Source organism: Oncorhynchus mykiss, chromosome 11, assembly GCF_057628025.1.
Source record: "Oncorhynchus mykiss isolate SJ-2025 chromosome 11, ASM5762802v1, whole genome shotgun sequence".
Lineage (NCBI taxonomy): Eukaryota > Metazoa > Chordata > Actinopteri > Salmoniformes > Salmonidae > Oncorhynchus > Oncorhynchus mykiss.
This window is the reverse complement of record NC_143032.1, coordinates 74784850-74811700: the sequence shown is the minus strand read 5'-3', so window position 1 is coordinate 74811700 and position 26851 is coordinate 74784850. Positions and strand designations below refer to the sequence as shown.

Below are 26851 nucleotides of genomic sequence, written 5' to 3'. Positions count from 1 at the left end.
CTCAAATATATTTTGATTTGTTTAACACTTTTTGCTTCCATGCATATTTTGGATGTAGAAACAATGTACAAAATAGTAAAAATAAAGAAAAACCCTGGAATGAGTAGGGGTGTTCAAACTTTTGACTGGTGTGGAACTAACAAACTGTTGGTAATGTAGGCTGAAAAGTGTACAGAAAGTAAAATGTGAAAGACAAATGAGAACAAAAGATTGAAATGTGTTTTAATAACTTTAAAAATTTATTCAGTTTCAGTGCTTCCATTTAAAAATAAATAGATGGTATGATCTCAAAGAAATAGTCAAATGAACAGGGATGGGAAGTACACACACAAATAGTGATTAAATGACAATATAATATTTTAGTAGACAAAAACACTAACATACAAAATATCTATAAAAAAATAAATCAAATGCAGAAAATTATAATCAAGTACTCTATATATTTTTGGAGACGGCAGTATTAGTGAAGGAAGGATGTTATTTTAGTTGACTGGTCACCCATTCTTAAATCTTAGTGTTTGGTTTTAGTTCAGGAAAGGTTTCTCAGTTTGGAGTGCACAGGAGTTCAGTTATGAAAAATATACCATCTTCCTTCTGCAATACATTTTGAATGCCCTTTTAAAGTTGAATTCCACTTTCTGTAATCAGTGAGTAAAGTGCACGTGCAACACTTAGTTGTTCTTGAGGCCAACATACGGTATCTAATAATAAGCACTTGGACAGAGAGAGAAAAATAAAATGGTGGCAGTGTTTGTTGACACCTTTCAGGAATGTTCTTTAATGTCGGTCGGTAGGTAAATAACTAGACCACAGTCCCACAGAGTGACCCATTATGAATATATTAAATACTGTCATTCAAACCGGTTACAGCAGAACACACACACACTCTTCAGAACAAGAGCATGCAGCTCTCTGGGGGAGGGGAGAAAAGTTGGCTTAGCAGGGTTAGGGTCAATTTCGTCAATTCAGGAAGTAAACAAAAATAAACATTTAATTTTACTTCCTGAGCTGATTGAATTGAAATGGAATGACCCCACCCATGGTGGGTAGCCGATCACTCATGTGGTAGAAGGGAGGTGGTACATTGCATGATAAAAGCCTTTGAAACGTGATGAGTGGAGTGCACCTTTATACAGGAAGTAGTGCCTAGTGGAGAGAAATGACTAGCTCTAGCTAGCTAACGTACGCCATACCGATTCATGTAATGTTATGATAACACATCAGCGCCGATTACTGTATAACCAACCACAGTTTTCCATTAAAAAAATAACAAAAACTTACAAAATAAGCATCATGACAATTTCGAAGAGTACCAAAGCCTATTGTTCCCCGCGTGTCTTTACCCCCTCGTTTTAAATGCCTAACGGAGACTAGATGAGTAGTTTAAAAACAATCGCCACCATTCTACATCCCAGATAGACAGTGCTACGACGGGCTGCACTGCGCAAGTTTAGAAGAGTTTGAATAAATAGACGGTTGATAGTAGCAGTATGATGCTTGTAGAAGGCCAGTGGATGGTCTGGGAGCCCAGTAACAAACAGGAGACAGTTCAGAGCAGCACATTGGACAGAGAGAACGGGAGAGGCAAAGTTGGCAATGCTTGTCTGGTAGCTAGTTATACTGGAGATTGATTTGTTGCAGAATACTGGTCCTAGAAGTCCTAAAAGAAAGTAAGCTGGTCATCTCAGGTCAGATTTTGAAGTGGAGAGATTGAGAACCACCTACCCCTCCAACAAGAGAGAGGAGGATGCTGCAGGATGGTGCAGGATGCTGCAGGATGGTGCAGGATGCTGCAGGATGGTGCAGGATGGTGCAGGATGCTGCAGGATGGTGCAGGATGCTGCAGGATGCTGCAGGATGCTGCAGGATGCTGCAGCTCAACCATTTCAGTGACAAAACAACAAATACTTCAAGTAAAAAGACATCCACCACATGAAAAAATGACACGTTTCTCTTAGTCTTTAGAAAAACCCAACCGAATGAATCCATCAACGAACAACCTGAACAGAACACATGGAGATCTCGACAGATGACAAAGTCACTGGCAGGCCACCAGTACATGTATCCATTGATACATGCCTCCACAGTGTGAACTGAAGGAGCCCCGTGTCTGGCCATCCTTGATAGAGGGGGAGTTTCATTGGCTGTGGACGTCAATGCAGTCTATCCAGCAGAGCATGGTGGAATGGACCCTAGGAGGGGTTCCCCAGGGTGAGTTCCAGGGGCCTCCCCAGATTATTTCCCGCTCTTCTTTGGCACAGTGGTTCTTTTGGCCTGCCACAGGTGGTTGTGGATGGTGATGGCGTCTATGCTAACCGACACTGTCTTAGCGGGGATGACTGTGAACTGCTTGCGGTCCGAGCTGTACTTGTAAAGCTTGTCGATCATCTTCTTGCTAATGCTCTTGGGGCCCGTGCCGGTCAGCTTGAGGATCTCCTCCGTGTCTGGGAAGTAGGAGTAGACCCCCCGGAACTGGCAACCCCCATCCCTGAACAGGATCATCAGGTGGTGTGCATCTACTCTCTCCAGCTCCTGGGATCAGACAGAGGAGTCAGATAGAGGGGGGGGGTGTTACCACTGGTTCTGGAGTGCTTGGTAATAGCATTTAACAGTACAACTTGTGGAATATACACCAGCTGGAATGAGATTTTAACCAATCAGCATTCAGGATTAGAACCACCTGTTTTATAATAGTATTTAACAGTAAGATGATAATTCACCTCTAGAAGGGTGTTCTTCTGGGGTTCGTTGACTTTGCCAGCGAGGCAGCAATGGGAGATGGCATTGAAGATGATTGGCTTGTTGGACTTGGAACTGGGCTCCCTGAACAGCTTGGGACCTGAGGACAGTGGAAAGGCAGGTCTTAACGTTAGATGTTAACATACACGGAGACACGAGGATAAAGTGAGCAGCGCAATGGTTTAATGGGAACATTATAGGGGCGTGTAATAGCTTGATATGCTAAAGGTGGTAACTTGTACTGACCAGTGTATTCTGCCATGGAGGTGATGGAAGACGCAGTGGATCCGTTGTCCCAGTCTCTGTCAGTGTTCCGACTGGCGTTCCGACTCAGGCCTGGGAACGACTCCACAGACTCACCCCTGGCAACGGACAGCAGAGAAAACAAGAGGTTTTAAAATGTCACACAGAGAACACACACAAATAAAAAAGAAACTCACAACCACCCACACATTTGGGTTACTTGCCGTTGGGAGCCTGGCACTCCAGGGTTGACGCTGTCTGCCTCGGCGGTGGCAGCGGAGGCCAGGGAGAGACTGGAGCCTGACTGGACACTGCTCAGGTTGTCAGCTACAGAGAAGCAAAACAGACACTATCTTAGTGTAGCTAACCTCTTCCCATTACACTACTATCGTCACACACAGAAATGCATGACCGCAATATGTGCAATATTGTCTCAATGATAATTGAGATGAATAACATGTGGCCTAGATGAAGGAGAACCAGTGTCAGCAGGGTTTTTCCTCCAGCCCAGCTGGATCAGATCTGTTAGTTCCGCAGTGGAGTAAAAGTCCCTCTGGGACCCCAGTTAGACACCAGTTAGACACACCTGGACTAGAAAGGTGTTTCTTACGTGTGGAAGAAGAGCCCTTGGAGGAGAAGGTGTCGCTAGAGATCTCCTCTCTGCTGAACGCAGACTTGGGTCTGTGAGTCTGGTGACTGAGTTTCTTGGGCTTGGTCTTAGCAGTCTTGGGTTTGGCGGGGCTGCCCAGGCCCTGTTCCTCCATCAGCTCCTGCTGCTTCCTCCTCAGGTACTGCTCCTTGATGAGCTCCCTACGGGCCTTCTCCTCCTCCTTCCTCATCCGGTCCTCCTCCGCCTTCCGCCTGGGGGGAGACAGACCACAGGGTCAACAACTGCTGCATTTGAATAGACGGAGTCTCAATGTATTTAAAATGCATCTCAAGTGTCAACACACTTTAGAAGGTCCTGTGTTAGAATATTCTCTAACGCAGGGCAGAAGAGGAATGCCGTTGCTCTTGTCTGCGTTTTCAATGAGTCAATATTCAAGGTAAATAGAACAGACACACTAATGTTCCAAACGTGTGACTATTGTGGGAGGGTTGTGGTGGTGTAGTGCTTGGACATGGTCTTATCCTACCTGAACAGTATGTATTGTCTAACAGACCGTTTTGATTTGGTTGTAGAGGCAATGTTGGTTACCTGGCCTCTTCCCGTTTCTGTTCAGTCTCAGCCTCCAGCTGCATTTTTCGTAGCCGGGTCTCCTCAGCCTTCTTCTGCTGCCTTACGAGAAAAGCTGCTCTCTTCTTAGCCAGTTCATCCTCTGCCTTCTGTTCATCCTGCAGCATAAAAAGTAACCCCTGATCAATACTGGTATCAATTTATGCCAAATTATTGCCTGCTGTGTGTCCTCCCCTTGTCTCCTGCTCTTTTTCTACATTAGTGGCTAGTAAGAGGTACTTTCAATTTTTTTCAGTAATGGAGAATTTAATACTATTCCTTCCAAGACAATTTTGTACAACTATAAAAACAATAATTTCTTCCCCTGTCCTGTTTGCGGTCATTGAATTTGGTGCATCTTGTCTATATATACACACACACACAACATTTCAGATGTACCTTGAAGAAGAATCCCAGGCCAGACTTCTGTTCCCCTTCCTCCCCATCCATGGTGCTGTCCTGCCCCCCATCTCCCTCCATCTCCTCTGGGTCCTTCAGGTCTGACAGGTCCACCTCGATCAGGGGGGCTTTGCTCCTCGACACTTCCTCCAAGGGGATGTTCTCCTTCCCCGAGCCGTCAGAGGAGTTCAGCTCCCCCTCCCTCAGGGTACTGGACAGGCACGGCTCAAAGGACACTTCTGGGGTGACGACCACTGGTTCGATATGGGCCGCTGTGCGCAGGTTAGCCTCGTCGTGGAGCCTGAAGGTGGCACGACGTCCAGGCTTGTCCTGCCCACTGATTGTCTCTCCACCTGCGGAGGGGGTTTTGGAGCTGACGTCGGGGTGGTCCGCCCTGGGGGACCTGCCCCCAGGAAACTGCCTCAGGTGAGGCAGGGTCTCCAGGCTGTGGGGTGGGGTGATAGCCCTGCTTGATGCCAGGCCCGGCCTGCTGTGCTCTTTGGCCAGCTTCAGCTCTGAGAGCTTGGTCCTGGGGCCACGGGCCGAACTCAGCTTGGGTGGTTTCCTGGATGGAGCGGTGCCGGTGGTTGGTGCGCCGCTGCCCAAATCCACAAAGTGGACGGCAGGTCGGGCCTTGGGTTCAGATCCGCTGGTCTTCTCATTGACTGAGCAGGGAGACGGGACCCTGGGAGGGGACTGTACGTTCTGTTTCATCAGCAGGTCCTGCTGGAGGGACAGCTGCATCATCTGCTGCTGGATGCTGCCGATGGCGTCATTCAGCATCTCAATGGAGCGGTTACACTCATCCAAGTCCAGCTCTTCATCCAGCAGCAGACCAGGACTACAGCTGCCCTTCTTGTCCACCGTCTCTAAGGCATCTGGGACAGGCGAGGTGGCAGACTCAGTCTCTGTGGCCCCTCTCAGAGCGTCCACGCAAGAGTCGTCTTTTGAGCTTCCCCCTTTGTCCCCATTGAGTTCTTCTTTGCAGTAGTCTGTTTTGAGCAGGTGGGGCAGGGTGTCGCTCTTGCCCTTCTTGACAATGTGCAGAAAGGCAGCCTTGCCCAGCTTCTGTCTCTGCCTGGCTGACAGCATCTCCATCTTCTTCTTCTGGTGCTCAATGGCCTTCCTCTTCTCCTCTAGCTGCATGTGGAGCTGAACCAACTCAGAAGCCAGCATGTTGGTCCCCAAGTCTCCCCGCCCCCCTTGGAGCATGGAGGGGCTCTGGTCCATCTTCAGCCTCCGGGAGGTGGGCAGGGACAAGGGCCCGCTGCACTCAGAGCCATCCGGGGTGGTCCTTTGGGAGCTGGAGGCACTGGTTCGCAGGTCCTGGTTGCTGCCAAAGCGCTGCTGGGCCTTGCGTTCAGCGAAGCTGGTCATGCGTACGCTGCCGCTGGCTAGGCTGCTGGCCTGGGAATGGGTGCTGAGACAGGGGCTCGAGCGACCGCTACTACAATCATCCCCTTTGTCCTTGTCCCTCTTCTCTTTCACCTTCAGGTCCTCCATAAGCTTGGCTGACTCCTCCTCCTCGTCAAAGGTCTTCCTAGGCCTAGTTGGGTCCTTGGTGGTGAGGGCTTCATCAAGGTCTTCATCATGAGCCTCGTCCAGGTCTGGCTCCTGCCAAGGCTTCTGGTCTTCGCTGTCAGAGTGGAGGTAGAAGCCACCTGCTGGAACTCTGGAGTCGGGGTCCACACTGCTTGTGTCCATGGGATTGAAGGCCCCCTGTCCCTGGAGTGGCCCAGCCAGTGAGATCTCAGTAGACAAGTCAAACTCCCCACTAGAGGCGGGAGTGTAGGTCCGGTTTAGGGTGGTGGGGGTTTTCCTCCTGGCCGACGCCACAAGTTCAGGTCCCCCTTCTACTCTCCGGATAGAACCCCCTCCCCGCGATCGACCCACCTCCCCGCTCTCCTCCTCCTTGTTCAGGTATACAGACTTCTCTTTCACCGATTTCAACACAGCAGGCATCAGAGGTTCTAAATAAGAACAATCCTTGGGCTCGGCCCCAGCAGTTTGCTGCGTCGCCTCTCCCTGACTGGGAAGAGAGGCTGACGCGTCTGTCCTCATCACGGCCACAAGTACCTCCTCCATATTGACGTTTCCCAGAAGGCCGTGACCGTTGACTCGGCGGGGGGCGGGGCTGACAGGGGCACAGCCTACCTGGGCGTGGCCCTGGGGGGTGAGAACCTGGTGTTTGGGGGTGAGGTTGGCTATGTTAGAGGCCAGACTGTCTTTACTGATGGAGCGGGCCAGACTCACACTGTCACCATCGCTGTCAGTGGCTGAGATGCCAAACGTGTACGGGTTGAGCGTAGACGTCGGCCTAGAAAGAGGGGAAGAAGTGAGATGCACAACATTGGACATCAAGAAGAAAAGGGTTTTATTTACTTACAAAATGACAGATTTTGGTGAAATATCCCCCAATTAGTCACCCAAATCTCTGAAACATGCATTGATTGAACATTTCAGAGCAAGAAGGGAGGTCAGTGTTATTCTCATACTACACCTCTGTCTCCTGTCAGACCAGGCCTGCACTGAGCCTCGTGGATGTTTGTTCTCCAAGGAGTTGGAGCGGTTTCTTATGCCTAGATACACAGACAACATAGATCACTCAGCTACCTACAATGCAGACCAGAAAAGCCATCTCTTGACATATGAGCTGTAATAATATTCCACTATAATAAAAACTACACAGCCATCAGAAAGGGCTCAATGTAACTTGTATAAAGCCATGGATAGTTTTTAGTAGTCTTCTATAATAAATGATAACTGTGGTGTTGTGTAGTACCCTCACCTGATACGTCCTCTCCCTGCTGCTGTCTCTGCCTTAGGGGGAGGAGTGGGTGGGAGGGGCTGAAGGCTTCCCCAGGACCTCCCTTGTTACTGAAAATAATCAAAACGGCACAAACCACTTAGATTACCTACCAAGTCCACAATAATCTTTTAGCAGTAGCGTAGCAGTCAACATTCATGATCCATCTTTGCAGGATATCTCTAAGCAGCAGATCAAATTCCAATTCCATATTTGCAGGATATATTTTATCCAGGCTGTGTGAATGCATTCAGTAGGTCTTAATATATTATTTTTTGGCAAATGTTAATTCATTCAGAAGGTCTTAAGTACCAACACAGTATAAGGGATTAGCCCCTCTTACACCTTTAGTAAAGCAGATTGACCCCACATTCTCTACATTATCAGTCTCGTATTCTCACAGGGAATCACTGGAGATTTTATTGCTTGCATTTAAGAATCATAAGTAGTACGAACTAAGTGTTTTCTTCATAACCACAGACCTTACAGGCACACCAGTCAGTTGACATTATGACCTTTGCCCATCTGACCTACTGTCCCTTTAATCCAATCAGCTACTCTTTGACCATCCCTCTGAACAACCAGCACATGATAAGCAATGATCTCTGAAATGGTGGTGGTATTACAAAGCTATCCATTTATTTGGCTGGATGTACTGTGAAACATCAATTCATTAACATTGATAAACACAGTGTTGGACAAAGCAAAGGTAGAAAGTGGTGAGCTGGAAACAAAGAGGTGAGAGAACTGAGTATCAACACTAGCATTAGATCTCTACACTAGATCTCTTCATTCCTGTCTAGCTAACTAGGAGATAAATAAAACAGGTTGATGAAATGAGAAGGGTGGGTGGACAGAGAGGAAGGAGGAACTTACAGAGGGTCAGAGCCTTCAGCAGGGTACAGGGAGTACCTGCCATCAGGGCTGCTCTGGGCAGAAACAGACAGCGAGGCCTCTGGGATGCCAGGGGTAACCTGAAAGCTGCGCTTGGTGGCGTTGGAGATGGGCACTGAGGGGCGGGCACTCTTCGGCTGAGCCATGGCTCGGGCTGTTGTGAGAGAAGTGGAGGTGTCAATCAAAAGAGAGGTGGGTAAGAGGTGGAGAATAATGTAACCAGTGTACTTAAAACTGATCATCCTACCGATCCTCAACTTCGGCGATGTCGTTTACAAAATAGCCTCCAACACTCTACTCAACAAATTGGATGCAGTCCATCACAGTGCCATCCGTTTTGTCACCAAAGCCCCATATACTACCCACCACTGCAACCTGTACACACTCATTGGCTGGCCCTTACTTCATACTCGTCGCCAAACCTACTGGCTCCAGGTCATCGACAAGTCTTTGATAGGTAAAGCCCCATCTTATCTCAGCTCACTGGTCACCATAGCAGCACCCAACCGTAGCACGCGCTCCAGCAGGTATATCTCACTGGTCACCCCCAAAGCCAATTCCGTCTTTGGCCGCCTTTCCTTCCAGTTCTCTGCTGCCAATGACTTGAACGAACTGCAAAAATCACTGAAGCTGGAGACACTCCCTCACTAGCTTTAAGCACCAGCAGTCAGAGCAGCCCACAGATCACTGGACCTGTACATAGCCCATCTGTAAATAGCCAATCCAACTACCTCATCCCCAAACTGCATTTATTTATCTTGCTCCATTGCACCCCAGTATCTCTGCACATTATCACTCCAGCGTTTAATTGGTATATTGTAATTACTTCGCCACCATGGCCTATTTATTGCCTTACCGCCCTTATCTTACCTCATTTGCACACACTGTATATATACTTTTTCTACTGTATGTTTGTTTATTCCATGTGTAACTCTGTGTTGTTGTATGTGTTGAACTGCTTTGCTTTATCTTGGCCAGGTCGCAGTTGTAAATAAGAACTTGTTCTCAATTAGCCTACCTGGTTAAATAAAGGTGTTCTCAACTAGCCTACCTGGTTAAATAAAAGTGTTCAACTAGCCTACCTGGTTAAATAAAGGTGTTCTCAACTAGCCTACCTGGTTAAATAAAGGTGTTCTCAACTAGCCTACCTGGTTAAATAAAGGTGTTCAACTAGCCTACCTGGTTAAATAAAGGTGAAATAAATACAAATATACAAAACTGCAGCTGCCTATTTTAACTTCTGGTCAAGTTCATCCAAAACCAATACTATTATTATTATCAGCTAAATTTAAACACTATATATTAGACTATTGACATTGCATGGGGATCATTTACACATTTGCATTGAAATGTCATTGGAGGAAATGAAAATAAAGACACTCCAGTTGAACCACATGTTCTGTAAGGAGGTCCTAAAATACTCCTTTTCCCTCTCCTGCCTGTCCTGATTTGTTGATCCATCCCATTCAGACCACAACACACCCATAGAGATGATCCTCACCATCTCTGAACTCCTCCATCCTGGGTTGGACAAACTCTGGCTTGACAGTCTCAAACCACCAGAAGAGCTCAGCGATGAACACCATCACATTGTGCTGAATAGTGAAAACAAGAACCACGTTAGAGAAACTCAACTACAATGACATACAACACGTTACCAAAACCATCAATGAATCAAGTGCTTCCTTAGAAACACAGAAAAACAAAATCCTCAAAGTTAGTGACGGGGGAAACACACAGCTACAGGGAAACACACAGCTACAGGGAAAAACACAGTGAAAAACACAGCTACAGGGAAACACACAGCTACAGGGAAACACACAGCTACAGGGAAAAACACACTGAAAAACACAGCTACAGGGAAAAACACACTGAAAAACACAGCTACAGGGAAAAACACACTGAAAAACACACTGAAAAACACAGCTACAGTGAAAAACACGCAGAAAAACACAGCTACAGTGAAAAACACAGAAAAACACAGCTACAGGGAAAAACACAGCTACAGGGAAAAACACAGCTACAGGGAAAAACACAGCTACAGGGAAAAACACAGCTACAGGGACGACAAATACCAAAGGACTTATTTACCTTGAGAACCAGTGGAGAGTAGAGCATATCTTCCATGGTTAGGTAGAAGCTCTTGTTGAGATATTCATTTGAGAATTGCTTGAGCAGCTGGATGTTGTACAGACTGTCAGCTATGGAGGTCACCTCCTTCAGACAGATATCTGATACAGAGGTCAAAAAGGTCAGGATGGAGCTCATTGACCTGATGTTTAGTAATGTCACATGCAATCCTCCTTGGCAGTCAGGGCACAACACAGATTTAATGTCTAATGTCCACAACATAGATCTGGAGTAGAGCTCAATGGACCATTTCAATTACAAAACAGGTTAAAGACATGATTTTACTAATTGTTTGAGGTCAGACAAAATTTGGGATTCCTGACCAATCAGGGAGAAAAAAGGATAGATTTAACATCTAATGATGAAACCCCAGTTTGTTGAGGACAGATGTCGTCCCATGATGTACCGTGGAGCTTCATGTGGTCGGGGCAGTAATAGTGGACCACGGTGAGGAGGGCGGCGCCGTCACACACGTCCCTCATCAGATCCTCCAGCAGGGGGAAGAAGGGCAGCTGGCGGCCCAAGGTGTTCTCCCTGCGGTACCTCACCTGACCACCAGGGGAAGGGAGCGAGTCAGAGGGGAATACAAAGAGATAAGGCTGGCTTATTATAGGCTCCAATCCAGAGGAGAATGACTGCCCTCTCTCACTTAAGCCAATAAATTCAAGGCTGACCACAGTACTGCAGACATTGTTTGCAGAAAATGTTCCCCCATTACAATGATGGAGAAAATGGCAAACTGTGGACAATCTTCATGTAAATAAATACACATTTTCGAAGACAATTATGGTACCAATAACTGCTTCTATTACACCAGATGTTCTTGAACAGATTAGAATAAAATCACTCACACAAGAAGTATAATTGAGTTGCTAATGGCAGCCTGCAGTACCCCGGTCAGACTTCAACTTGAAATATTCAATGAGGGGGCAGCACTGAGCTAGTCAGCAACGTCACTTCCTGGAGTAGCTCAAACCGCCAACACATGTTACGTCTACAAAAACCTCCAATATGATACGCCATCTTAACAGACTCCCTTGGCTTCAAATGACCTATCGAGTCTTCACATGTGTATGAATGTGTCACGTGATCCATGGCTTTGTCCAGTCATATACACAGTCATGGCCTACATCATATAGCCTAGTGCTTATTCAGTAGAAGGCAACGTTTAGAAGGATGAAAATGTCATGACTAGAGCAGACATGATGCCCTCGTGGAAAACACAGAATAATTTCTGGTCTAGATAATGAATTATCTGAATTAATTCAGTGGCATTCCCTGAATAAGCCCCAGTCTGTGTTTAGGTGGGTGGAGATGAGTGGGGTGGTCCTTTATAGCAGGGATTCACAAACTTTTTGGGGCCAGAGACCCCTTTTGTGATGGCAAGTTCATTAGGGATCCCCTCATAATCAGAACACAACTCGAGTGAGATAAAAATAGCATACAAGAGTTGTACTCTGTCTCGGGCCCTGGAAAGGAACATTTTAAATCCCTTGGCATCAGAGAGAAAATGTTGCAGTTTTCAAGCTACATTAATATCCTGAAATTCTACACATTTTGCCATGAGGAAGAGAAAACTTAGCCATTTTAAAACTTAAATTCCAGTGCAGAGTTGAAAAATGTACAACTGGTGAAGTTCTGTGGATACCAATATCCCTGTGAGTCTCCCAGGACCATGTTGTAAGGTTAAGAACATTAATTTGATTCATATACAGTTTCACTGTTTAACACCTGCTAAACTTATTCCACAGATTACTTGAACAAAGTAATCTGTTGGGTTTTTTTTGGGGGGGGGGGGGACCCCCTGTAGACCCCACTTTGAGAACCCCTGCTTTATAGAGCGGTGATATGGAGCCATGGTTGGCCTGACACCCACCCCTCTCTGGGTATGCGGTGTCACTGTCAGCATAGTCAAACCAGAAAACTGGTACAGAGGGAGGCACATGGGAATCACTGGCCCACTTCTGCTGGCTAACGGTGTTGTGGAACCCTCCCTGTGTTAGCCTATTGAGTTCATCACTGCTGTAGTCTACTAGCCAGGCCAGTACGGTACTTATGGCTCCAGCTGAACCATACTAAACATTTACTGCAACAATTAACCATGTAACTACATGCACTGTCTGCAATCTGACAACACATTTTTAGGGCATAATAAGGGTAACTACGATAATACAACACACCTCGAATACTATTCTGACACCATTATGCTAATTCTACATGGGTAACTACCATAATACAAAACACTAACAGTTGAAGTCAGAAGTTTACACACACCTAGGTTGGAGTCATTAAAACTCATTTGTCAATCACTCCACAAATTTCTTGTTAACAAACTATAGTTCTGGCAAGTCGGTTAGGACATCTACTTTATGCATGAATAAATTTTTTTTCTCCAACAATTGTTTAGACACATTATTTGACTGTATCACAATTCCAGTGGGTCAGAAGTTAACTGTGCCTTTAAACAACTTGGAAAATTCTAGAAGATTATGTCATGTTTTAGAAGCTTCTGATAGGCTTATTGACTTCATTTGAGTCAATTGGAGGTGTACCTGTGGATGTATTTCAAGGCCTACCTTCAAACTCCGTGCCTCTTTGCTTGACATCATGGGAAAATCAAAAGAAATCAGCCAAGACCTCAGAAAAAAAAACTGTAGACCTCCACAAGTCTGGTTCATCCTTGGGAGCAATTTCCAAACGCCTGAAGGTACCACGTTCATCTGTACAAACAATAGTACGCATGTATAAACACCATGGGACCGCGCAGCCGTCATACCGCTCAGGAAGGAGATGCGTTCTATCTCCTAGAGATGAACGTACTTTGGTGCGAGAGGTGCAAATCAATCCCAGAACAACAGCAAAGGACCTTGTGAAGCGCAGGTACAAAAGTATCTATATCCACAGTAAAATAAGTCCTATATCAACATAACCTGAAAGTCCGCTCAGCAAGGAAGAAACCACTGCTCCAAAACCGCCATAAAAAAAACAGACTACGGTTTGCAACTGCACATGGGAACAAAGATCGTAATTTTTGGAGAAATGTCCTCTGATCTGATGAAACAAAAATAGAACTGTATGGCCACAATGACCATAGTTATGTTTGGAGGGAAAAGGGGGATGCTTGAAAGCCAAAGAACACCATCCCAACCGTGAAGCACGGGGGTGGCAGCATCATGTTGTGGGGGTGCTTTGCTGCAGGAGGGACTGGTGCACTTAACAAAATAAATGGCATCATGAGGAAGGACAATTATGTGGATATATTGAAGCAACATCTCAAGACATCAGTCAGGAAGTTAAAGCTTGGTCACAAATGGGTCTTCCAAATGGACAATGACCCCAAGCATACTTTCAAAGTTGTGGCAAAATGGCTTAAGAACAACAAAGTCAAGGTATTGGAGTGTCCATCACAAAGCCCTGACCTCAGTCCCATAGAAAATTGGTGGGCAGAACTGAAAAAGTGTGTGCAAGCAAGGATCCTACAAACCTGACTCAGTTACACCAGCTCTGTCAGAAGGAATGGGCCAAAATTCACCCAACTAATTTTTGGAAGGTTGTGGAAGGCTACCCAAAACGTTTGACCCAAGTTTAAATTATTTAAGGCAATGCTACCAAATACTAATTGAGTGTATGTACACTTCTGACCCACTGGGAATGTGATGAAAAAAATAAAAGCTGAAATAAATAAAGTGGTGATCCTAACTGACCTAAAACAGGAATTGTGAAAAACTGGGTTTAAATGTACTTGGCTGAGGTGTATGTAAACTTCGACTTCAACTGTATCTCAAATACTATTCTGACACCAATATGCTAACTCTATAAGGGTAACTGGAGAACAACTAGACAACTAGGACTAAAAGGTTTCCCATCCACCCTACAGAAGGAAGAGAAGTGAGAGGTCTATAGAGGATAAGGACTACTGGAACTGTACCACTATGGAGGGCTCCAGCTCCTCTGGCTCCAGCATGCATTGGGCCAAGGCGTGCATGAAATCAGACTGAGACACACACAGACAGCAGAGAGTAAGAAGGAGACCTTGGGCAAGTATAAAGACACCATGAGGGGCCAGGGAGAGACCACATGGGCATAGCAGACAGCATAGGAGGGGTGGGCATGACAGATTTTGCGGGCACGGGTGGCAATGGCGCCAACATCTCAGCATAAGCAAATCATGAAAGCAGGGGCTGAGAGATGTATTCACAGCTCTCTCGCTCTCACCCAGACATCTCTTCACACACTGTCACTCTCTCAAACACACCATCTATCATGATTGCACATAGTCTGCAGGGGCTTGAAATGAAAGTTCCAAAATGTAGTTCAGCAAATTACCAAAACCACCGGACAACAACAGTGTGACATTCTTAACACAAAGATACCAGCCTCCTCCCACTGGCTGGCTGACTCACTGGCTACAAGCAGCACAGAATGGGCTTGGATGAGCCACGATGGTGCGGTGTGCACATCGACACAGAACTATGCGTGCAAGGGGGAGGAGGGGGGATTACTAGCAGCCAACTTACAGGTACTAGTTTCCAATACCATTTGGAGGGAGACTATCCAAGTAGCAGGGAAGGGGGGGGGGGGGGGGCAGACAGGAAGAATAGGAGCAAAAAAGGTCAATAGGTCAGAGGTCACAGACAGGATTGGATCTGCTTCTGGGTTAAGGGTTAGGAGAAAAAGTTCAATCAGGATTCAACCCCAACTGGCAGGAGATAAAGAGCTCTGTAGACTTGGACCACATCTCTGTTGAAAAGGATGTCATCTCCATGAGACTAATCTGAATAAATACAAATAAATTGTTTTTTAAACTGCAATTATTCTTGCAATGTGTCCTGGAGCCATGGACTGAAGTACAGAGACTTGATGCATCGAGAGCAGCAATCGCCTGTAAGGATGCATCAAAATAGCTCCATGGGGGCCATTTTGGCTCTAGCGCTTCAGTTTCCTTGTTCTCCCTCTGTGGGAGTGCCATGAGATCTGTGGGTCTCCAGCCTTACCTTCTGGTGACTGGGAGACTCCAGCGGGTGCTGCTTGACCTTCAGCTCTCTCTCTGTGATCTCCCTCATTTTCAGGTTCACCTGGAACAAAAGCAACATTCACTCAGTTCCTCTTTTTTCTGAATGTCTCAGGCTTATGATCGATGTCGGCCGCTGACAGACTATGTTACGGAGTCCGCAGGAAAGAGAGTTTGTGTTCCCACCATACCTTGTTGATCCAGAAGACCATGGCGTCCTCCAGGTCAAAGGGCAGCTCCTTGGAGGCGCTAAAGGTGGAGAAGCGTTTGACGCAGGCCACCACCTTCTCTATGCTGATCATCTCCACAGTGTAGGCCATCATTAGGGCATCGATCATGGGCATGTGGGCACTCTGGAGGAAGGATGAGGGCACAGATTAGGTCAGAAAAACAAACGCTGTAAAAGGTAGGTCATTGTGGGGGCATACAGTAGGTCTAGTTCAGGAATGAAAACACCAGGGTGTTGATCAAGCATGGCTATGTAGTTACTGTGTTGTGGCAGGCAGAGCCAGAAAAACAATCACGTTATGCCAAAATCAGTGCATCGACTATGGGCACAGGACACTGTGTGAGAGGAGAGATGGGAAAGAACAGGTCACAAGACAAACACGATTTACAGTTGAACATCAGGGCATCGATCATGGGCATTGCGGATGGGTGGGTAGAGACAATTATTATTTTTATTATTATTTATTTATTTTTAAAATCGGGAATATGTGGGCACATGAGGACATGATGCCCACAGAACAGTATAATTAAGGGGTGACTGAACAATCCTCAGGGTATCAAACAATGACGCAGCTCAAAATAAACTGCCATGTTGGCTTTGTTTCCTCGTCTCCTGACCATCTGACCTCACTGATGTACTTACAGATGATCCTTATCCAATAGAAAGACTGAGGGAGGAACCCCACCATGACATTAGAGGTCACTTCAGTCTGTCCAATCAATCAGCCTTAATACCTCACACAGGGGGACAGATGTGACCTACAACACAGATAATGATGCATTGAACAGTCTTTTGTTGTAGGTCACATCTGTCCCCCTGTGTGAGGTATTAAGGCTGATTAAGTCATGATACATTTCTTTAAGCAAATTGTGACCCAAAAACTAACAATGACCAGGTAAAAAAGTAATGAAATAAAGAGACGTATTCCGCAATCCAAAGAAAGGACAGGCGGGCGGCTAGACAGCCTGCCATGCCGCCTTGTGGACAACGACTCCCACTGTTAGGGCGGGAAGACAAGTAACTCTTCAGTATATCCATATTCTTAGGCAGGAGTATAATTCCCTGAAATGTGACCTATGAATCTAGGTGTGGAGTTAACACACAGTACACCCTAGCCTAGCCAGTTAGAGCATGCCTGACCCAAAACACACTGCTGAACACACACACACCTTCCAGCACTAATCCTACTGAGGGAAATGGAGGACAGATCCTGATTAGCTCACAATAGGAAAGGAGAACAGCTATTCAGAGCCCTCAGTGATAGGCCCCAACGATGTTACACAAGCATTACTCAACACTCAGCCTCAGATCCCTACTCTAATGAGGCATAAGCAACACAAACACACACAACCACTGCCTGAGATTTAAATTTAAAAAACACGCACCCTTCCACCTAGCGACTAGTTAGTTGTAGACTATTTCAAAAACAGGACGCTGTGTCTCTTAAGTCAAAGAAGAGGGACTTAAAATGATGAAGAAAACAGCCCGACTGATGTGCTTGAGTTACAACACAATGAATATGCCAGAAACACACACCCTTCGTCTTCCCTTCACCAAACCTGTCAGAGACAAACCCAGGAGTGTATGGGTGGAATACTGTTATATTACCCCAAGCCGTCTCAAGTGTCCCAAGTCAAGTGCTGAGCAATTAACATTTTTTTCTTCAGTTAAATAACTAATTGACCAAATTGATTCTGATTTTTCTGAGCACATCACACCGTTTCACTAGAGAGAAATCACATCATTCACGAGAGTGGAACACTGGGCTGAAGGGAGTTAGAAAATATTCAGCATAGATCAGTGCAGAAACATGGTAATTAACTGCAAAGACCATAATGCATAGCGCCCCCCCCCCCCCCATCTCAGACAGAGATGGATACACTTTTGCCTGCTATGTTAGGTTAGATTCAAACAGACTGCATGAAAGAGGAATGTACAGTCGCGGCCAAAAGTTTTGATGAATTGCAATTAATTGCAAATGAACTGAATCCCCCCAAAAAACATTTCCACTTCATTTCAGCCCTGCCACAAAAGGACCAGCTGACATCATGTCAGTGATTCTCTCGTTAACACAGGTGTGAGTGTTGATGAGGACAAGGCTAGAGATCACTCTGTCATGCTGATTGAGTTTGAATAACAGACTGGAAGCTTCAAAAGGAGGGTGGTGCTTGGAATCATTGTTCTTCCTCTGTCATCCATGGTTACCAGCAAGGAAACACGTGTCGTCATCATTGCTTTGCACAAAAAAGGGCTTCACAGGCAAGGATATTGCTGCCAGTAAGATTGCACCTAAATCAACCATTTATCGGATCATCAAGAACTTCAAGGAGAGCGGTTAAATTGTTGTGAAGAAGGCTTCAGGGAGCACCAGAAAGTTCAGCAAGCGCCAGGACCGTCTCCTAAAGTTGATTCAGCTGAGGGATCGGGGCACCACCAGTACAGAGCTTGCTCAGGAATGGCAGCAGGCAGGTGTGAGTGCATCTGCACGCACAGTGAGGCGAAGACTTTTGGAGGATGGCCTGGTGTCAAGAAGGGCAGCAAAGAAACCACTTCTCTCCAGGAAAAACATCAGGGACAGACTGATAATTCTGCAAAAGGTACAGGGATTGGACTGCTGAGGACTGGGGTAAAGTCATTTTCTCTGATGAATCCCCTTTCCGGTTGTTTGGGGCATCCAGAAAAAAGCTTGTCTGGAGAAGACAAGGTGAGCGCTACCATTAGTCCTGTGTCATGCCAACAGTAAAGCATCCTGAGACCATTCATGTGTGGGGTTGCTTCTCAGCCAAGGGAGTGGGCTCTCTCACAATTTTGCCTAAGAACACAGCCATGAATAAAGAATGGTACCAACAGGTCCTCCGAGAGCAACTTCTTCCAACCATCCAGGAACAGTTTGGTGACGAACAATGCCTTTTCCAGCATGATGGAACACCTTGCCATAAGGCAAAAGTGATAACTAAGTGGCTCGGGGAACAAAACATTGATATTTTGGGTCCATGGCCAAGAAACTCCCTAGACCTTAATCCCATGGAGAACTTGTGGTCAATCCTCAAGAGGCGGGTGGACAAACAAAACCCCACAAATTCTGACAAACTCCAAGCATTGATTATGCAAGAATAGCATGCCCAGAAGTTAATTGACAGCATGCCAGGGCGGATTGCAGATGTCTTGAAAAAGAAGGGTCAACACTGCAAATATTGACTCTTTGCATCAACTTCATGTAATTGTCAATAAAAGCCTTTGACACTTATAAAATGCTTATAATTATACTTCAGTATCTGACATAAATATCTAGACACTGAAGTAGCAAACTGTGAAATGAATGTGTCGTTCTCAAAACTTTTGGCCGCGACTGTACACAAAAACAACGAGAACGGGATAGACAGAGTTCGTGAAAGTATGCCTTATCTACTTCAAAGAACTAATAAAATGATTGTCTGACAGCTCTGCAGCATGCAAAGGCAGGTCAGCCTAGCGAAATAGGATGATTATTTTTTATTTAAAAGCTACAATATGTAACTTTATAGGCAACCTGACCAAATTCAAAGAAATGTGAGTTATAGATATTTCATCCCCTTTGAACACAAGTCTAAGAATAGCTAGATCTGTTCTGTGTGCTATTTCTATGCTACCCGTTCTATTATATTATTTTTGCGTCTTACTTTCAGATTTGTACACCAGCTTCAAAAACAGCTAAATATACAAGATTTTTGGTTATGGAAAATATATTTCACAGCGGTTTAGATCTTTAACTAAGTAAATTAAGAACAAATTCGTATTTACAATGACGGCCTACCAAGAGGTAAAAAGCCTCCTGCGGGGACATATCACGACAAGAGAGAGATCACTACATAAAAAAAGAAAGAGACCAAAGCATGGCAGCAAAGCCCATACAGAATGGGAAGAAGAGAGAACAGTGCCTGGCAGTTTGGTTGCTACTGCCTGAGAAGAGATGATATGGTGACTTAAGGAATTAAAAATAAGAAAGTATCCAAATAAGAACTAAGTAATATACACAACTGAAATATTGTATTATTTCATAGTGATTTCCTATTGGATCTACCCAATGTGGGCCTGACAGATACAATGACAGATACAATGGAATATTTTCTGTGTTTTGGCAATTTGAATTTTTACTATTTTTGCCATTGTATTTCCATTAAAAAGCTCTAAAATGATTTTAATGTCATTATTTAATAATGGATTTAATGTCAACAAAAAAAGATGAAGAAACCAAAATGGAGAACAAACCAATTGTTTTATAATCCAACTGAAACCAAACCAACAAATTACTAATCACTCAGCACTAATCCGGTCTCTATAGTCTCTGTCCCCCTAGTCTCCCCCTGTCCATCCCTCTAGTGTCCCCCTAGTCTCCCCCTGTCCATCCCTCTAGTGTCCCCCTAGTCTCCCCCTGTCCATCCCTCTAGTGTCCCCCTAGTCTCCCCCTGTCCATCCCTCTAGTGTCCCCCTAGTCTCCCCCTGTCCATCCCTCTAGTGTCCCCCTAGTCTCCCCCTGTCCATCCCTCTAGTGTCCCCCTAGTCTAGAAATGTATTTCTTCCAACCTGTGTGAGTCGACTCAGGAGATGGTACACTGCTGTTTTATTACTCCCAGCTGATCCCTCGCTATCGGTGCCCTCTAGGAAGTACGAGTCAAACAGGAGGCAGAGAAGGTATCTCTTACACACACACACACACACACACACACACGATGGGAGTGAGCCCAGAGGCTGCACATGGGGGGGGGGGGGGGGGGGGAACACAGGCATTGCCATGGAAACACCTCCTTGCAGACTCCTTGCAACACAGTGGGGGGGTTCACCCTCACACAGGCCTAGTCTAGTCTGTCAAAGACAACCACTTCACTCTACTCAGGAATTTAGACTAAACATGTGTTTGTCTGACTTCTTCCACAGAGCCTTGCCCGGATTATAAACCAGCCCGTCTGTCTGTCACTGGGCTAGATGTCGGCTCGCTCTTGGCTGGTCGCTCGACAGAAGCAAGCCACCTTGGCGACAACGCGAGTCTCCATGGCATTGGCAGTGTATAATGTATTCAAGCCAACAAGTACCATGCAGTGATGCTACTGTAAGTGCTTTCAGTGAAATTGAGAGAGGTTATTGTATCTCTTATGAAAGGAAATGCTTGTGCAATATATACAACTGAATGTGATATGTAGGGAGGGAGTGGTGTTCATTCCGTATGCTGAGTGGAGTTGTTGCTGTACAATTTTATTTATTACATTTATTTATCCTTTATTTAACTAGGCGAGTCAGTTAAGAACAAATTCTTATTTACAATGACAGCTTACCCCGGCCAAACCCTACCCTAACCCGGACGACGCAGGGCAATAGTCCTAAAGTCAATAGTCCTAAAAACTAGGCTGGTTGGTTGGATGAGAACTAGGTTACATGAGAGATGGTGAATCAATCATTATGCAACTGCTGCACCCTACTTTGCATATTGACCAGACATGGAAAATGTCACTGTTAGGGACAAGGGTACACTACAGGAGAGTGGAAAAAAGTAGTGGAGGAACCCCACTGGGTCATTCAGCACATTTTAGGCCTAACTTCAGACTGTTCTCTCTCTCTCTCTGTGTACCCTTCCCTATCCAGCTGGTAGAAAATGATGGTCAAAGAAGTAACTGAATCAGTTTTCACATGATCCACAGAAACCAGACTGTGCCAAAAAGCTGTGTTGTAAAGCCTACAGACGACATGCTCTCTGGCCCAGTTCTATGCCTTTATATGGATATGAATCAGAGTCGAATTTGAATCTCCAAGGTAGCCAACGATAAGGAAATAGCTAAGCGGTCTGGAACCAAATTTAATAGGTTGGGAAAAACCACCCAAATGAAAATTGAGTTAGAACACTATGATGAGTCGCCATGGTTTCAACAAAGACTAGAACGTTTTAGTTACCATGGGTTTAAAGGCTGTTTGATAAAGTCCAATAGACGACAGGTATGTATTCGAGTGTTCAGTGTAGTGTGATAGATGTCAGTGTGATAGAGAGAACAGAACAATGGCTACTTTCACTAGTTAAAGTAAGAAGACGAGAGCAGGAACAGAGCTGCTGCTGCAGGCAGAAACAGCTCTCGCTCTCTATGTAGGACTACACACAGAATAGCCAACCAGAAGGCTGAGCTTCTTGACTCTCTCTCATCCATGGCCAGCTAAAGGACAACAGCTTTTCAGACTTTATTTATGTCTGTTTTGCACTGGGACTAACTCATTTTCAAGACAGCTCTCGTCCACAAATCATGAGCAGCCTCTGGCAATGACTCCCATAAAACACCACGTGCTTATCAAACTAGTTCCACCACCACAAAGTGTCCCTCCCTACTTCCTAGTCCATGAAGAGGACATTGGATGCATCTTTCCGTCATCTGTCCTCATGCGAGAGACCTAGCCGCCTGGCTCGTAGGCATCAGCCCAATTGCTTTGGTCTCTCCAGTGTTTTCACTGTAGATTAAGGAGACAAGGAGAGCCACTTGAGCCAATTGAGATGCAGCTGAATTGCCTTCACTCTGCATAGCTTTTCATCACCCCCTACACAGTCACACACACACAGTCTTTCCACTCACCATTTTGATGGGCACACAGGAGAGGTCAGCATCTCTGACAGGGGCGTCATCACTCTCCATGACGTAGATCCCTTTACGGCTGAGGGCCTGGATGACTGACATGTGTGACTGCAGCGAGGCGGCCTGGTCTGCCTTCAGGATGAGGGCACACACCCGGCAGTACAGCTCACAGGACAGCAGCAGCTGGAGGACGGGAGGCTTGATGTGCTCCTGGTCATACTGGTCTGTGTAGAACGGATCCCTCAGGTCCTCTGGGATGTGGTCTGGAAGGGGGGGGGGGGGGGGGGAGGTTAGTGATGGATATGATGCATGGTGTTGGTCCTAACTTATATATAGACAGGATGGGTTCCACTCCCTACATCTAGTTGTGTTGCTACCCGCATGAAAATATTTGGTTGCTATTGGTTTCAATGGAATATTTTGGTGCTTGCAGCCCTGTGCCTACTTCAGGAAGAATCTAGGGGAAACGCTGCTGTGATGACTAATATGCATACACAGGGTTACAATAAGAGTATGTCATTTTGTGGATAGCCAAATGTGAAATACGTGCTTTACTTTAAAAAGGGAAGATCTAGCCTAATCTTTCAACAATGAAAGGGAACGTGGCAACAGCATGTGCTCGCAGAGTAAAAATATGTGTTCTGCAAGGTTTCAGTTTACTCTGTAAATACAGGCTAGTCATGGCTTGGAACTGACAGTAACACTGGTGAGAGAAGAGCTAGGTTCTCAGGTTACTAGTCTGAAACAATGTCTTTGCAGTTTCCACCACAAAGGAGGAAAACAAACAATGACCTATGAAGGGTCTGTTTTGCATTTTTCACTGACTCATATCAAACCAGAAGTCACCATATTAGGCTAAATGGTGATGGGAATCCGATCATGATAATTTATGTCTGTTGCGGTCATACTCCTAACAGGAAACACACAATCCGTAAACATTGAAGCAGAGGAATAGAATGAAGGATACCCTCGTAGCCCATTGCATGTGACAAGCCCAGCCCACGCACAGGTGCACACTCTCAGAAAGGTGTGATGATCTTCGGGACAAAAATAGCCCAGCTAACCTCCATTATTCAGACATTGTTATTTAAGCTGTGGCTGTGAAGCTGCGCAAACAGAAATAATGCTGTCCCAGAAAAAAAAATAAAAAAATAAAACGTGTATTTTTCCACAGACACATCGTATGTGTTTTAATCAAATCGACTATATGCACTGAGCTTGTCTGATGCTTTAAGCACAAAGTTTGAATTAATATTTAAAGACACAAATGATTTGAAGGAGTTTAGCAATTGATTTGAATGTGCCGGGCCGGGCTCAGCCGTAATGTGACTAGCACCCGTTGTCCCGCACTCCTCCCTGCTGCAGCGACCACCACAGACCATCAAAGTGTTTATCACGCTGTCCGTGTTACTGAAGCTGCAACAGTCATTTCTGACTGAAAATTTCTGCTACCAAAATCCCTAATTTGTTTGTTTTGGAAAAATATTCCCTATTCGTTAGACCCTTGCTCTCTTTACATGATAACATAGATGAATTGCAAGTATGTGACCAAAGACCTAGTCGCTTGGGAATAGTACTAGAGAACGTTGGTTATGTAATTATTACTCCAGAATGTCAGTTATACCAGAAGACGATTCAGACGAGATTCGTTTTTTCCAAACTGCCCACCCATCATTAAAAAAAAAAATCCAATAAATTGACAGTTATGACAGAAGCCTGGAGGTTTTTATTCTAGGCATGAAGATACAGAATTTCAACAGGTCCAGGTGATGGGGCCACACTGATAAATCCAGCTTGGTTCTCAAGTTTCGAAACCATACCAAACCATATTTCCTATAGTGTCCCCATTATATTTGAATTGAGGAAGTGTGATCATAATCATTATGATATTTTAGCGATCCGCAGCACATCCTAAACGCACTTCCTAAAATAAGTAATTTATAGACCAAAACATTTTAACATAAAACAATGATTGGTTCAGTTGGTCTGGACTAGACCAAAAACCAGTGTCTGTGGAAATCAAGGCCAATCCAGAACTGCACCAAAAAAAGAAAAGAGACGGGATTAACGAGGTGTCCAGTGTTGCCTGACATTTTATTTTTTATAAATGCCCATCTATGTGGTAAGCTGACCGTTTGTAAAAACACCAAAAAATTACATTTGGACCAAAAAAAGATATCCAAAAGCTTACAAGCCCATCCATTGCTTGTCGCTCGCGGAATCAGTAGGCTATTAAAACGAACACTCAAACAGGAAACAAAAGCAGGATCTGTCTTATTTCTGTAGATGTATTGATGATTTATAAAGCCAGTAACATTTAACAGTTAGACTATTGATTATAGCCCTAATTAAGTTGGGGGTTCTCTCTCCTGACTTTTCTTAGACAATAAGACAAGGGCTGTTTCCTCATCTCCTCATTCTGCTGCTGCCCCCACAGCATTGTTCTCAACACAATATGCTGGTTAAGTTTGCTATTATGCAAATGTCAACATGGTCTAGGAAAAGGTGCCAATTCAACAGAGCACTGATGAGTTTCAGAACCGTGGACAGCGACCGCTATCCAACACGGGAGGGAGCGCATTTATTATACATTTTTTATGGTGTTTGTGTTGCACCATTGTTCTTATGTAATATAACCATATCCAATTTAGCCCGTCTTAGACTGATGGATTATGCCATCCCCACGGCCTACACAATGGATCAGTCCACCCAGTGTGAATCAGACCAGTGTCTTGTACACAATATATTTTTGTTGTTTCCCCCCCCCCCCCCCCCTTCTACTGCTCGACTAAAGAAGTCTCAGTCGACTAACAGCCTATTGACCAAACAGTCGACTAAATGGGGTCAGTCCTAAACAGAACAGACATCTCCATAACACCACATCTGACAGAGGCAGATCTCTCCACCAACCAATCAGCAACACAGCAGTTACACCAGGCAGATTTGGATTCTACGGTCATCCTTAGCACAGTCTAAATGTGGCTCAATGTTATTAGCCGTAGGCCTAGGGAGGGATAATAAGCCTAGGATCGGATAACAATGGGTCATACGTGTGGAGGAACCTCTGTCTGTGCATTACAACAGACTAGACTGATTAGAGATGAAAAAAAAGCATCCACATATGCAATAAGCCTGATGTACATTAACAGTTTAAGAGTCAGTCATTCTGAGAGAGAGACAGACACAGAGGTGTGTGTGTGGTACTGTGTATAATGCATTAAAACAGATGAGGTGGTTGTGTGAAAACAAAAGGCATGTGCCATGGCTGGAAACCAGGGTGGCTGGAAACCAGGGTGGCTGGAAACCAGGGTGGCTGGAAACCAGGGTGGCTGGAAACCAGGGTGGCTGGAAACCAGGGTGGCTGGAAACCAGGGTGGGTCTTCACATATGAATTCCCCCTGGAGACAGTGATACTGTGTGGCAGCAGCTGCCCCCCTCCTGCCACAGTGGGCTGAAGTATCTAACTACTGGGACAGGGAGTGAGCCCAGCATGGCAAACACACTCTTTCTCTCCATTGCCAGGACCGGCTATAATGCAACCCCCAATTACTATCAGACTAGACAGGAGAGCACCAGCTTGCCCCAGCGGGTACCATTCCGACTGGCTGGTAGGCACTGTGATGTGAGGAGCGGGGCCAGCCAGATCTGTGTATGCACTGGGGGGCAAATTCTAACACACGGCGCAAGCATGCACTCACATAGAAGACACAAACACACGCTCAGAAACAGATACACAGGCATGCTCACACGTGACGCAGCCACCTGCATGCAGGTTCCCACTCGCATACACACACCTGCCCCACAATCTGAGGGGCGAGGATGTATTGTCTCAGCCTGCCCGCCCATCCCTAGTTCCTGCCATGTTATAGAGCCAGACCAGCATCTGTGAAGCAGCATTAGCAATACACTCCACTACTGCCATATGTAAAAAATACATTAAAAAAAACACAATCCCCAAATGGGGGATGCCAATTACTGCTGCACCTGTGCACAGGCAGTCCCCAAAATCCCCAAGGCTACTGTACAATCCACTCCCTCTATTATCAAACTGTGTTTCACCCCCAGTTAATCTTTGGGCAATGAGTTCTGTTCCCATGTCTTTAGCTAATACAGCTTAGATGTTGTGAGTGCTAGTGTACTCTGTCTGCCTGCATGGCTGTTAGCCACAACCCTTAGAGCCACAGATGACAGACAGTGGGGAGATTCCTCCGGAGGGAGAGAGAAGAGAGGCAGTGTTCGTTCGTCATCAGGACAAAAGCCTATTACTGTTTCTGAGCTCTCTGGGACCACAGCTCTCTGTTAGCGGAACACAGGGACTAGGCATGAAGAAAAAACAAGGAGAACAGAATGAAAACAGGAGCATGGCATTCCATCACAGATTTGAATGGTATTCATATGGATCACTTGTTTGCTGTGTGCAGGCATGTGTCTGAGTGACATTATGAAGTCACTGTAATGACAGCAGAAACCAAAATGCTAGGATGACAAAATGAAACCTAGGCTTAGAAAACACTGTAGATCAGCGTTTCCCATACTCGGTCCTCGGGACCCCAAGGGGTGCCCACAGCTGATTCAAACGATCAAATGAGTTTATTAT

General features: G+C 45.5%; 1 protein-coding gene across 1 annotated transcript in view; it reads right to left on the bottom strand.

The window, feature by feature from the left end:
* Positions 1 to 216: 216 nt before the first annotated feature.
* Positions 217 to 26851, bottom strand: part of LOC110536365 (calmodulin-regulated spectrin-associated protein 1-B) — a 30357-nt gene continuing 3722 nt past the window's right edge. The window contains exons 3-18 of the mRNA XM_036936269.2: positions 22255 to 22517; positions 15630 to 15791; positions 15422 to 15502; positions 10834 to 10975; positions 10389 to 10528; positions 9799 to 9892; positions 8280 to 8451; positions 7386 to 7474; positions 7098 to 7176; positions 4598 to 6914; positions 4181 to 4317; positions 3593 to 3843; positions 3207 to 3309; positions 2986 to 3101; positions 2721 to 2839; positions 217 to 2532 (exon numbers count right to left, since the gene is read on the bottom strand). Of these exons, the coding sequence (XP_036792164.2) occupies positions 2236 to 2532; positions 2721 to 2839; positions 2986 to 3101; positions 3207 to 3309; positions 3593 to 3843; positions 4181 to 4317; positions 4598 to 6914; positions 7098 to 7176; positions 7386 to 7474; positions 8280 to 8451; positions 9799 to 9892; positions 10389 to 10528; positions 10834 to 10975; positions 15422 to 15502; positions 15630 to 15791; positions 22255 to 22517 (4562 nt within the window). The 3' untranslated portion in view covers positions 217 to 2235. The remainder of the gene's footprint in view (positions 2533 to 2720; positions 2840 to 2985; positions 3102 to 3206; positions 3310 to 3592; positions 3844 to 4180; positions 4318 to 4597; positions 6915 to 7097; positions 7177 to 7385; positions 7475 to 8279; positions 8452 to 9798; positions 9893 to 10388; positions 10529 to 10833; positions 10976 to 15421; positions 15503 to 15629; positions 15792 to 22254; positions 22518 to 26851) is intronic.